A 14,188-nucleotide genomic window follows, 5' to 3' on the forward strand; every position below is an offset into this window, starting at 1 on the left:
TGACTGTGGTCACTTTGCTGTAGGCTGCATCCGTATTATGGTGTACTTTTACACTCACTCCCCCACTCCACTTTTTTTCTTTTTTTTTTTTTTTTTTTACAGTTTCTACACAGCTGACATCTATGTAGTTCTTTGCAAGAACACTCTAAATCCACACTTGTATTACTAGACAAGTTTGAACGTGCGTCCTTGTACCCTCCACCCTGGGGCAACATCTCAGTATACATCAGCTTCCTCTATGCCTTTCCTTACACTATTTTGCATGACAAAGAAAACAGGTATTCCTACATGGCATGAAGCTTTGACCCACACTAGCTAGCACAGCACTGTGAACTTCCTGCACGGTACAAGTGCAGCCCAAGGACCAACTGCTCAAAATTTTTCCACTCTGCAATGACCACAAGAAAAAAAACATTAATCAACAGCCTTGGATTGGCATGTGGGTTTCCTGACTCCTAACCTTCCAGTTCCAACATTCTCAATGCCATTTCCTTACCCGTTTGATTTAAACACACATGCAGAATATGCATTACCCCAGACAGGATTACTACTGATAAGATGGCAATCCATATGATTTATAACAATACTTCCAAAAGATGGATTGTTTTTACTTATTAGTACAAATGACAAATCTTAATCTTTAAAAGTAGGTATGCCTGAGCTTGTGAAAAAATATGAAGGCTTTAGTAATGACAGCTATTTTATTTGCACAAAATCAGTTTTCTGTTCATAAAGAGGCCTCTTGTAGACCTCCAGCATTTTAGATGGAAATAGTCTAGACTCCAGATTCTGTCATCAAGGTACTCGGTGAAATTATAAAAGTAGAAGTATGAGGAAACAAAAAGAAAAGGAGCAAAAGAAAATTTAGGAGTATACAAAGGCCTCACAACAGATTAAAAAAATTCTTATTATTCTCTTTGATCTCACAATCCCACAAATATTTTAGATATATCTATTGTTCTTATCACCAAAATGTTTGTTTACAATTTAACTTCTGTACCCTAAAATAGGAAGCCATAGTTTGCCGCTTCATGTTAGTTGTTTCCTCAGGGTGTCGCATAACCTCCATCGTGTCAACCTGAAAGACAAAACTCAGATGTTAGAGCTGTTCCAGAAACACTGCAGACCCACCCCATCTCACCCATGAAAGCTGGGTTCAGTTTTTGTTATGGTCATTCCTTCAGGTGTGAGCACTTCAGAGTACCTGATCAGAGGTAGGAAGGCCAGCTTCTAACAGATGCAGGACACGCACTGATTTCAGAGAAAGCTGTAACTGTTCCGAATTATTTCACACTTTTGTTATGATAGTATAACACACAGCCAACAAAGCAGCTGTCAAGATGCAATACCGTATGAACTGATTTCTAAAAAGCATTCCTTTTATCACCACTACAATGAACTCCATCAGGTCTTATTTTCTAGATAAGAAGAGTTATCATTTTTGTAATGACCAGGAAGTAAATTGAGCTGCCTTATTTTGCTCACGTATGGAAAAAATGTTGTTGTCAGATAACAAGTGGCAAACAAAGTAGGTAATCTCAGAATGTATAAGTCTTTTCCTTTCTGCTATTGTGGTTACTATTAATTACGTTAAATTGTCATTTTGATGCCAAGAATGTCAGCAATCTTACTCTGCTGAACTGCCATAGCTTCAAATACTGCTTTTTCAGCATTTCAGAAGTTATTTTTAGAGGGTATACATGGACAGCAAACATATTGCTCCTTGTATTTTTTAGTTATATTGTCAGTACAGCTGTTCTTATCAAAATGAAACCAGAGTTTATGAATGAGTATAACCATGGTTACCAATCACAAGCAGATTGTGTTGCTGTATTACAGCTCAACAAAATTAAAGAAAATCAACCAGCATCCTGTTTGCATGGAGCATTAACAACATTTTAGCATTCACTTGTTTTGTGGCAGTTTACCACCTGCTCTGTCCAGGTGGCATTTGTATAAACCAGATAATGCTGTTATCAGCACCTGTGCTACACTTCCTGGACTTTGGTCCATACAATCATTTCCAACACTCACTGACTTAAGACCACTCTTCTGAACACTAAAAGTAATTGCTGAAAGATTACAGTTCTCAATAAAGTAAATGTGTCTCTTACCTTCAGGAGATATTTAGGAGACTGCATGCAAAATATAAAGGAAATGAAGCACTAAGTAGTAATAGATCAAGAAAATTAATTTTGTGTTGGGAAAGAAATCAAAAGAAAACTTGTGAAAACAAGATTCAGAATGCAGATGGTGCAAAGGGAGACAGATTTCCATAAGGGTGACCATAAAAATTTCAGTATGTTTTTGTAATCTGTGATGTTCTAGCCCAGAGTGGTGTACATGCATTAGTACGCATCTCAAGCTAACACATGAGGAAAAAAAAAAAAGGGGCAGTTTGATTTGTTTTAAGGATGTTAACAGAAAACTCTGTAATATATCCCAGGAAAAATGCCTTATCAGCACAGATAACATCAAACATCTTAAGAGGTCACCTGACAAAGTAAACATCAATGACCTAATCAGAACAGCAGGCATGTCCACAGGGAAGGATATGGGAATGTTTTGAAACTATCTTGGCAAGACAACTGCTTTTTGAGAATTGATATCTAAATCTCTAGTAAAGGTCAGGTAGAAGACAAAAGCCATACCACTGAATATTGACAGTAAGTTATGAATAACTAGTAACATTTAATGTTAAAAGACAGACAATTTCATCATAAAGAACACCAAAATCAAGAGCAAAAGCAAACAATTTGAAGACTGCCCTGAAGCCCAAACGCCCGTGAATTTGAGCTTCTAAATTGGATTCTTGTCTGTCTAGAAAAGCAGAGACTCTTAGCGGTATTGTTGTTGGAGGTTCAGCACTCACGATCTCTCAGTCATATCTGGAATAGCTACTGGCCAATAAAGGGTGAGCTTATGCTCTACCTTTTGGGCAGTAGCATACTGTAAACATCTCCTTTTCACAGCTGCTTATTTTCACCAAACCTGTAGAATCTTACGATCTTTGAGACTGTCACTCTGTCAAATACGGTTTACTACAGCCTGCTGGGTTCAAAAGGGTTTTGTTTTGGGTTTTTTTGGGGGGAAGGGAGTGAACGCACGAAAGACAGATGGGTGGAAACACTCACAGAGGAGATGTAATACACTTTTTCTCAGAAAATCAGGGTAAGACCAGTATCATGAGATTCCTTTTTCTATGGATGGAGTTGTTAAATTCAGATCTGTGCAATCTGTAAGGACTAGGATCAATTTCCAAATCATTTAGACAAGGAATATTTGAAGTTTCCATTAGAAAAATTCTGATAGACCCTAAAGCTAGGGAGATTTTCCTATAAGAATTTTTAAGAAGTTTTGTCTCTGGTTAATTTATAACATTGCGTGTCTATGAAGCCATGCAGTTTTATGGTAGGGCAATAATCGCATGTATAACAGGCAATAGGCTTTATCACAACTGGCTTGGTAGAAAATGATAGAACATAATAAGAATGTCATGATATAACTTTGTGTTTTAAATCACTAGATACTCTTTTTAAACTAAAATGAAGAATATTTCAACTGTTAAGTCACTTTTTTACATGACAGTAGTAGTGACGTACAATATACATTTATACGATTACAACTGAAATGGAAAACAGCTTGACCTACGAAAGACAAACTGTTCCGTCACTAAAAAAAAATTGCTTATAATAGTTTTGAAACACTATTAAAAGAATGATTTATGACATCATGTCACCTTATGAAGTCACTGGAAATTATTACTTTCACATATTGACCACACCTGCTGCTGGCATGGTATGAAATACCAAAAAATATGTCAGGCAAAAAAGCTCATAAATTAAATAATAAATGAAAAATTCCAAACTTCCAAACAAAATTATTACGTTTGGATTTTTTTAACAAATTGTAAAATAGCAATTTAAAATCTTTTTCCTGAAGTTGTTTTAATTAGAAGTTTTATGAAATTGTAAGAAAGAATTTTTTTCAGCTAAAAACTATTTCAATTAACATTTTCTGAACAGTGCTGCACTTATGCATGTCTTTTAGCGCCTTCTTTAAAAATTTGAAGGGTGAGTAAAAACCACTTAAACACTACTTAGTAACTGATTGTGTTTATTAAAGTTCTGAAAGAGAACTGCTCTATTCCATTCCAGCTGTATCAATAAAATGCACGCTTAGAAAGCTTATGCTGAATATAGCTGGATGTCGATGACAATGTGCGTATAATACAAGAAAATTGGAAATGCCATTATCTGTCCTTCAGCACTGGAAGTGTTTATACCAGAGAGGAAATAAATCTCTGAAACCCACATCTGTATTTGCAGGTACAGTGAAGGATATAGATGTCTGGGTGACATGAATTACTGTATCAACATTTGAGCATGAGCTCCTAATAACGGGAGAGAATGAAAAGAAATAGAAAACCCAGAACATAAAATTCTGTAGACTTTTGAACAGTTGCTGTTACCACATTTGTTTTTAAAAATTATTGTTTGTTTTGGAGGCAACCCCCCCGCCCCTCCCAAACCCTTAACTAAGCTAACTCTAAAGTATTACTTCGGAAGCAGGGACGGGGTGTACATGCTATCAGCTTGAGGCACAAGAGTTTTCCTCACAAATTAAGTGTACTCAGTTGGCAACACATCCTATTAACTGCCATATAATTATCCCATCCTTTTGCAATTATGCCACATACTTTCATGGCAAAATTCAGCAGCGTTTAAATTCTACCGTTCTTCTTTTTAAAGAATAGTGGTTTTGCAGAGTCGTTCTTTTCTGGTCATCTATCAGTCACAAACATCCCCTGGTTTTCCACTTGCAAGTTGAATAAAAAAGGAACAGATCATTTTTTAATTTTGCCTTTCATACTGTTAAATACACTATTCAAATTTTACCTAATTAAATCTCTTTCTAGGCCAAAATTACCAGAGGAAAACCTTGACCCCATGGAAATAAAGAGGAATATTGCTATCAATATCAATGTAACTGAGATTTCACTCCAAAAGTTTAAAGATTAATCAGTAGTAAATTGATTCTTCACTGGATTCTACAACAGGGTCCTCACTAAAACTGGAAACAGTGCTCCCAGCTGAGGTGCATGTTTTCTGATATTAAGGCAGACTCTCATTTGGCAAGAATCTCACTATATACCTACATCAGCTAAGCATCATGTCCATAGTCTCACTGTAATATTTTATGAACAATTGCCTGTCTTCAAAGGGAACACTACTAACCTTGATACGCCCAGCACTAAGCTGTGGAGGCAAAGACCTAGATGCTGCTGTCACTCTGGCTCTTGCTTGTGCCAAGTTACCTGTTCAAAAAGAAAGAAATACATACTGCAAAAATCGTTCAAGAAGCTTAGCAGGGAAAAATTTGTATGGTGGAAAATCGGTTTGTACAATAGTACTAAAAATAGCAGACGCCACCACACTTCTTCCACACCCTGGTCATTACCAGTTGTGCCTGCAGAGCATTCAGCACGAGCATGACAGAGTGCAGTGTTGATTTAAAAGGGAGGAAAAAGTCAGTGATAAGGCGGTATGTCACTGACCTTAGCTACTGAGCTGATGAAAACAACGACAGCACAAAGGCATACAGCTCAATCACTAGTAATCAATTTCTCTGTGACTCATTGAGAGATTTGAAAGAGAAAAAGACTGCAGAAACAATCTTGTTTCTATGAAATCATGTGGATCCTGAAGTGTTTAGACAGCATCTTAAGCTCACAAACTAATGAAAGAGATGAGAAAATGATAAGACGGTATCTTTTTTTGACCTTTTGACATATAGGCCTGCTTAATCCCCAATCTTATTGTCCCTTGGGGTTTTTAAAGACTGACTCAATTCCTCAGGGAAAAACATATTATGGTGTCAACTGAAAGACGAGTGCCTTTTTTTAAATGTACAGTATGACGTGTCCGGAATTTTTTCCTCTGTACTTGTAGAAAGCCACAGTCATCACAAAATAGCTTTTCAAAATAAGGCTCAGAGAAGAGAGAGGAAGTGATATGGGACTGTGCATATGCAAGACACTCTGTATATTTCAAAGTTTTAGCAAGTCTAGCACAAGATGTCCAAATGTTTTCTCTGGCTATATCTTCAGAGGCTAAACTGTGATTAATAGCATTGAAAGAACCCTTTGAAGCAGGATTGGTGACATCAAAGCCCTAATCCATGGGTGGCAGGATTTTTATAATGAGTGGGAAGCATTTTAACACATTTCAAAGGATTTACAGCATGAATAAACAATAGGCCTCTGCAGATGTACCACACACCTTTCAGAACCAGAACACATAAATAAGTGTCCATTTTAATTTAAATGTAAATAAAGTGTTAACACTTCTTTCAGATGCTAAGTGCCATCAACTCCAGTGTTTAGCTATTTGCTTTACAGAAAGCCAGTAACTCTAAACAGTCTTCAGAGTTTTGCTAAACTATATAGTACATAACTGGTAAGGAGGCAGGATGGGAAAAACAAAAACCAAGAACACTTAATCGCTGGTAATTATTCCATAAGGGAGCAGAGCAAACCCAGTGTCCGCATAACACTGAAAGGAACTTTTGCTCTTACTTTCCTCCGAACAAGAAAAATACCAATCCCCTGAAAACAGTCTGGGGGCCAGCACCCAAACACAGCAATGACATTCTTTGGAGCGATTCAAACATTCTGTATTCATTTTTAAAAGTATTTCTCTTTTAAGCTGCTGGCATTGGGATTGACACAATGCTGCAAAACTGGCATGCCATTTCCAGATCTAATGGTGTATCTTACCTGACAGTCTAAATCACAGTGCAGAACACAAGGTATGTCCACGTTTTTGGAAGCTGCTTTAGGCTATACTCTGCAGGTTAATGAGAACTGCAACTCTGTTTTGAAAAGCTTGTATATCTATATACACACATGGTACATATGGTATATACATGTATCTCTCTAAGGTTAAAATGAGGACTTCAATGAGCTAGTAGTTGGTGAATTTATTTTTCTCTTAGCTGCAATTTTGATATTTTTCTATGTTAGAAATTACTCTTTTGTGCCTTTTTTGGCTAAAGTAGACAACCTGGAAAGGTTGTTTTTGGCTACAATTCAGATTAGCAAGTCTAAAGCTTGAAAGCCTTGCACTGGAGAACTGATGACACAACATGGGATAAAAGAGGGGAGTTGGGAGAAGAAATAAATTTGAATCAGATTGTTTAAAATTACTAAAATCTTGTTGCATTTTATAACAAGTTACAAAACTCTAATAAGCAAATAAAATTTAGAATGATAAGATAGTTGGCTCAAGGTTCACCACACTCACTGCTGGCATTAGGTTTCTAGGGTTCATAATTAATATCCCTGAGCTCTCCCTTAGTTCCTCATGCAAAACTAAAACTAAACTTAACATTTCTGATCTGGCAATCCAAGCAAATAAAGAAACGTTTTTATTAATCAAAATCTTTAATGACTTCACAAACAAAAAACCCCCCCGAATTGGTCAGTTCCTACTTAAAAAAAGAAAAGCTTTACATATTATGATTTTGTTCATTAGTTACTTCCTTCTAGGAATGGATTCTTATCAGTGCTTATTTCATGTGTCAAGTGAATTCCTATGTAATTACTAACTACTGAATTGTAGTATCAGATGAAATCCATAGAAAAAATGTTATTTTCTTTTCCAGATCAAACACAAAATGATGTTTCAATAAAAGTTCGTGAATTAGTCATCTCAAGTAGTTCATGTTCAGGAAAATAACTACCTACCTTTAACATGTCTAAGCCATTAAAACTAATAAACAGAACAAATGTGGTTTGAAAATTAGTCTACATAATAAGAAATGTTTCACCCAGAGTTAGCGTGGTGTTTATGGTCAGTAAACATTTGGTACCTGTCCCTGCATTCGATTTTCATTTACAAGGTCATTTATTACTTTACACACCACAAATAATTAAGTGTTATTCCACTTTGTGAAGAACATCAATATTTGAAGAACAAACGTTTTGAGATAATAACATAGCCAGTTAAAACTGCCATGGGTTCCCTGAAAGGTTAAACCGGTTAAAGGTTAAAGACTGCACAGTGCCTTTCAGCAGTCTAGCTTCACACTTATTATATGGTCAACACTTTAGAGAAAATACAAGTGACATCCATGTAGACTTAAATAAAATACTACCTATATTAAATCCAACTCCATAAAATGGACCAATTAGGTGATTTAAAACCCTCTCAAGATTTTCTTAGGTTTTTTTGGAAAAAGCAATCATGAGGGAGGGGAGAGAAATTAATGGTTAAAATTAGGATTAATCTTTTAAACATGTACATGTTTAATTTTATTCACATGCATTTCCTTTCCAGTTCAACAGGACTGCTCATCTAAAAAATTAAGGCTCCTACCTATGTGTCTGCCGGATCAGAGACTAAGGTCTCTGGGATTCATTTGTGTCAGTGGGGGAGTCAGTCAGCCTCAATGTTTCTCTTTTTTCCCCTCTGTTCAATAAAGTTAGGAATGTCATTAATGCTTTGAGAAGTTTCAGTCATTAAAGTTTGTGAAATGCTCTGAGAGCTTACAACAGAAAGAGAAGTAGCAGCACAAAAATCTATACACTCACTGCCTAAGCTCACTGTACCAATGCTCAGCAAAACTCCTTTTGTGTTGAAGCTGTATAGGAGATCTCACATCTCTGCAAACATGTTCTTCACTGATGCCTCATTTCAGCTAGGTGGAAAAGACCATACTGTCAAAGTACCGTATCTCTTCTATTATGCAAAGCCAAGCAGGAGAAGTTCTGGAAGTATTTCAAGTATTTACACAGCACAGAAAGAAGAAATGGGTTTTCTTTTTTCAGGCTGGACTTTGGAAGTGCTCTCTAGATCTCAGAAAGGACTAGTCAGCATTCCTGGCTTCTCACTTGCATCCCTGGCACTTACTCACTGTGTGATCTGGCCGAATTAATGATTTGTCCAGCCGTTGACTTTCCATACTAATTAGGAAAAGTACACTCTCTGGCTAGATGTTCTGATGTTACTTACCATTTGTCAGTGCTTCATTATTCTTAGGTGATGGGTTCTATAAGTAGTATCAAGCAAATATTAGTAATATTAGCACTGTATTTATAACCTCATTTTGGTTATGTCTGCAATAGATCACTCCTCCCAAAGTAAGAGCATGCCAGGTAAGAATTACATTAAGCTTTGATACAACGTTTAGTTTGCGAAGTGCAAATGACTTACAGAGAAATAGCCTAATGACAATGTCACCTTACTGTACAAGCTGTACCAGGGATTTTACTATTATATAGAGGGCACAGTACAAGCTCTTTCCTTATCCTCATATATTTTATTAATTTCTTTCATGCTTCTGATTCAGATAAAGAGGGGTTACTTGAAACACCATGTAGATACAGTATAATATGGTCAGAAATGCTACAATGCATTCATATTTCATTGACACTACTTCTAATCACAGCTAAGCACTTGCACTCCAGAAGAGGTACAGAGTCAGACAATGTCTTTGACATACACAGATTCTTCTCTGTCTTTCCTTTTGGTACATTTTATCTAGCCTAAGGAAGTCGACTGCTTATCTCCGTAATGCATTTCCATCTTCTGCTACTGTAAGACTAAGCTTTTCTCAGCTCGACTATAAATGAATACATGTACTTTTTTTATTGGGTACTAATTTGAATCTGGTCACTGACTATCAAAACTATTCTTTTGAGTCACTGAAGTAATTTAAGCTAATCTTGTGCAATAAAAAGCTAAGAATCCAATTTTCTCATATACTACACATTTTACACAAGAATATATTTATAAAAACAGTCTGTAGAATACAACTATCAATACAGACACACTTCCACTGCTGCTTATTCTGAAAAGAGAATCACTTTACTTCCTATTCAGAATAAGTAAATAGAAAATGAGGAAAAGTATGTCCAAAATGAGATCCATATTACAAAACAGAATCTGATAACCATGAAAACTTAGTAATAGTGAGGCCCACCTGGGAATAACCTAATTATGAGTAATTGCTTCAGGAGCAAAAAAGATGCACTTTTTGGCCCAGGTTATTTGAAATGAAAAATCCATGCCATAGTGAACTGACAAATTCCGATCCTGATTCTCAATTAGCCTAAAGGTTTCTTTAGTCTTACTACATGAAGTAGACACAAATCATATTTACAGATACTTAAAAGCTTTACATTGTTAGACTGGGATTGGAGAATCTGAGTGTAAATTCAGTGCTGCTATGCTTTCTACTGCATACATCGCAGACACTTCAGTGGTCACTTCCCACATTAGTAAGGCACACACTGGCAGACACACAGCATGATGTTTACAGCAACAGATAAAACTGTCCTTGTAAGCATCATTGCTGCTATGTTTAAATATTGTTTTAACACAGTAGGTTAGTAGACTTCTTGTATAATGCAAGGGAAGAAAGACACTGACAGCAGCTGAGAGGAAATGAAGGTCAAACTGCCTACTATATTCCAAGATATGTAAATGTATGATCTCAGTGAGAAAGGTCTTAACTTTTACCCTTACCTAGTAAAGAAGAACAGATTATGGTATATAATTAGTTAGTGGTAGTGCCCAAGATATTTTGAAAACACAACCTTGAGTATTAACGGCTACTTTAAGCAACATGCCCAATTTTCCAGCTAAATTGAACCAGACGTGTAGCCATCTACTCCATTGGGAGTGTGTTCACTGAAGTGCAGACATTTCCTGAAATATCACAGGCACATATGTGATCATAGGACACACAAGCAAACCTTATGTGATTCTCAGAACATCATAGTCCCACGACATGTCCAGACTTACAGACAGCAGGCAAAGCATGTATGCTATAGCCTGATCACATGATAGACAGGTTCCCAGGCACAGGACAAGGGAAGGTCATGTGGTTCTGGAAAAGAGGGTGGCAGAGGGTGAGTGAATTGCCTGCTCAACAAACTCTTTATCTGGCCACTGCCAGGTGGGCATAGGTTGGACACCTCTGTCCAAACACAGGACTAATGATAGGAGTGGCACACTAAGTACAGCTGAGAGCTAACTATCTGAAGCTGCATCTAGACAAAAATGAAAAAAATGAAAAATTGTTTGGAAAAAGCAATTAGAAGTTATAGTGTAAACAATGCCGGAGTTTTCTACTGCTTGATGCCCAGCATTTTCTTTAGTGAGGTCTGTAGCCTGACTAGCTGGAGACCTGATTAACTGGCTGGAGACTGACTGGTAGGCTGGCCACAGCCTATTCTGGTCAATCTCCCAGTTGCTGCATTACAGAATGAAGTGGCTCAGCTTTTTATGATTTATACATCGTCAGAAGGCACGGGCCATTTCTTTCAGATACAGTCCTTAGCAACTTCCATCCACATCTTCTGTAGTATAAGACTTGATGCTGTTGTATGTAATCAACTCAGGACAAACCTTGAAATCGCTGGGGAACAGCAGACAGTACAGAACGCTGCAATCTCTGTCATCGGCAAAGTACCTCACCATCCACACAAGGTTTTCTGTTGCCCCGGCAGATTGCCCTGGTTCCTGTACCACATCTGTAACTGAGATTAGAAGAAAACTACAGAGGTGTATTTTCTGTGAAGACTTCATTGTTGAGGAATTCTCCATTAATTTTCAGCATTAGCCAAACCCCCCTTATTCTAATTACCTCTATTCAAGACAGACAAGAAGTTTATTTCTTCTTCCAGAGGTATGTGGAAGAATACTTCTAAAAACATATACAGGTTGAAAATATGGTTACCACACATGCTGATTCAGCTCTGGTCTCCCTCATTGTTTTATGTAATTGACATCCTTTCTCTTGCATGTTATGTAAGACTTTCTTTTCCCCAAAATCATATATGCTTTATCTAGAAAAGTAAAAGTTTGATTATGACGAACATGGTAGCTATCTCAGTATTTTATCTACGCTCCCTCACCAACATGAGCCAACAGCAAGCATTCTGGTAGCTCACACCTCAGCATCTTGTCTCTGACGATCTCAGGACTGTCCTCAAACACTAATTAAGCTTCACAGTACTCAGTTTAACCTGAGGCCAAAATAATTTTCTACAAGAACAGTGAATAAACAGGAAACTCAGGAGAAGTCAAGAACTGTGATTTCCAGCCCACTGTTTGTATTTCCAGAGAATGTTCCTTCTCCATACAATGTATAAAACATTTTATGGTATATAGTCCATCACTTAGGACCTGCTGATGAAGCTGCTCCATACATACACAGTCTGATCAAAATCCTACTAAAGCCAGTGAAGATACCCAGTGAATTCAGTGGTAAAAATTCAGGTATAAAGATGCCACTGAAAGCACATGGAATAAAATGGAGGAACATTTTCTCTGACCTCACTATGACTATCAGTCTTCTCGGTGGTTAAGACCCTAAGCTAGACAGGATAAAAACGGTGTCAAAACCAGGTTTTGACACTTCAAGAGAAGAGGTGTCTTTTAAAAGTCTTAATTTAGGATGAAACATGGCTACAGAACTTCATGAAAGTCCCAGGTCTCCCCATTTTTTAAATCTAGGCATTAATGGTTGTTGACTACTAATTTAATCAAGTCCCAAAGGCTTCTCAACTGAACATTTGCTCCTCTGGATCTCAGCATTTCCACATATTATCACAGATAGCACAAAATCAGTTATTTTTGTGGTAATTCAAAACATTATTCTCATTTATATTTGTATCTCCACACTTAATGAAACAAATACCCATTTAGACAAACACCCACAAATGCATTGTCTGTCTTTGACACACACTGTGACCTACTGTCCAGGCAGTTCAGTTATAAGCTCTCCTACGTGAAGTCATAGAATCACAGAATCATTAAGGTTGGAAAAGACCTCTAAGATCATCAAGTCCAACCGTCAACCCAACACCACCATGCCCACTAAACCATGTCCCTAAGCGCCTCATCTACACGAGTCAAGTCAGGTTGGAATAAGTAAGACAAAGTCAAAAAATAAGAGAAAAGATAATGCTGGTTTAGTAAAGTACTGACCTTTACAGTTTGTTGTAGGGTGAAGGAATAAAGAAAATGGATAAAAGTACAAAATCACTGTAAGACAGCAGACTCAGAGTACAAAATACTCCAAAACAAATACACAAAATCCAGCACAGACTCAGGGGTTTTGTTTTCCACCAACTACATTCATCTCTTAGATACATTAACCCCTAATTAAATTACTTTGAAAAAGTGGGAAATATAAGCACATTCTTTGTAAAGGACACATCAAGAACCATTATGGATATTCAAACCAGCAAGGTTATCTGAATATTCAACAAATTTATCTGCTCTACAAACTCACTAGCAAATTTAAAAATAACTGCTCTTCTAGGATTTGATCTTGAGAGCTACTGAATGCTTCCAATGACATACTGAGCATCTTTGACGCCGTTTGACCTTACAGCACATAGTGCCTGTAGAAACTGCCTAGTAAACTACTCATTAAAAAAACTACTGTATAATGTTCTCTGAATATTTCTCTATTTAAATTCTGTATATGCTGCACAGTGAGATCCCACAGTCTACTAGTTAATATTAAAAAGAGTAACATCTTCTGTGTAATAAATCTTTTGCTTCCTCAATATCAACACATTTTGATTTTAATTGGTATACAATGAAGTGTTAAGATTAATTATTATTCACTACTGTGAGATAATGTTCATTACAGAATTAAGAAGTTAGGCTAGAAACATGAAAATTGAAAAGATATCTCCTCTCTTCTGAGAGATAGGTAAAGAAAAATTATTCTCAAGATTTGTTCTACAGAGAATGGCCTATTATGAATCAAATCAGTAAGCTCATCAAGATCTGTTCTTAAACTTGCCCACTTGTACTTTTTTAGGGTTCAATTTACAAGCACTTAGAGACCAAAAAAAACCTATGCCCTTTGCCCATTTTCAGTACAAAGTAATCTGTGAAGTCTCATATTAAAAACAGTGGACTTCTTTGGGCAACACCCTTTACCAAACATGAATGTGATAAATATAACTTGACCCTTCTCAGCTGTTGTGCTTACTGCCATGTGCAATTCCAGAGATTCACTGACACTCTTTATTTATAGGGAGTTATTCTCAACAGTAAATAATTGTTATGTCTTATATAAAGCTTTAGCAGGACTGAGACCTTAACTTTGATTTGATAGATGATTCTGTTTCTAGATGAGTTCCATTTTTAGGACTATTTTA

At 36.7% G+C, this 14,188-nt stretch overlaps 1 protein-coding gene across 1 annotated transcript in view; it reads right to left on the bottom strand.

Annotated features, from left to right (window-relative positions):
- MYO3B (myosin IIIB) overlaps positions 1 to 14,188 on the bottom strand; it is a 200,858-nt gene that overhangs the window by 75,634 nt on the left and 111,036 nt on the right. Inside the window, exons 24-26 of the mRNA XM_076340762.1 lie at positions 13,456 to 13,471; positions 8,983 to 9,009; positions 1,001 to 1,091 (exon numbers count right to left, since the gene is read on the bottom strand). Coding sequence (XP_076196877.1) covers positions 1,001 to 1,091; positions 8,983 to 9,009; positions 13,456 to 13,471 — 134 coding nt within the window. The remainder of the gene's footprint in view (positions 1 to 1,000; positions 1,092 to 8,982; positions 9,010 to 13,455; positions 13,472 to 14,188) is intronic.

The sequence above is a fragment of the Aptenodytes patagonicus genome, chromosome 6 (genome assembly GCF_965638725.1).
Source record: "Aptenodytes patagonicus chromosome 6, bAptPat1.pri.cur, whole genome shotgun sequence".
NCBI classification, from domain to species: domain Eukaryota; kingdom Metazoa; phylum Chordata; class Aves; order Sphenisciformes; family Spheniscidae; genus Aptenodytes; species Aptenodytes patagonicus.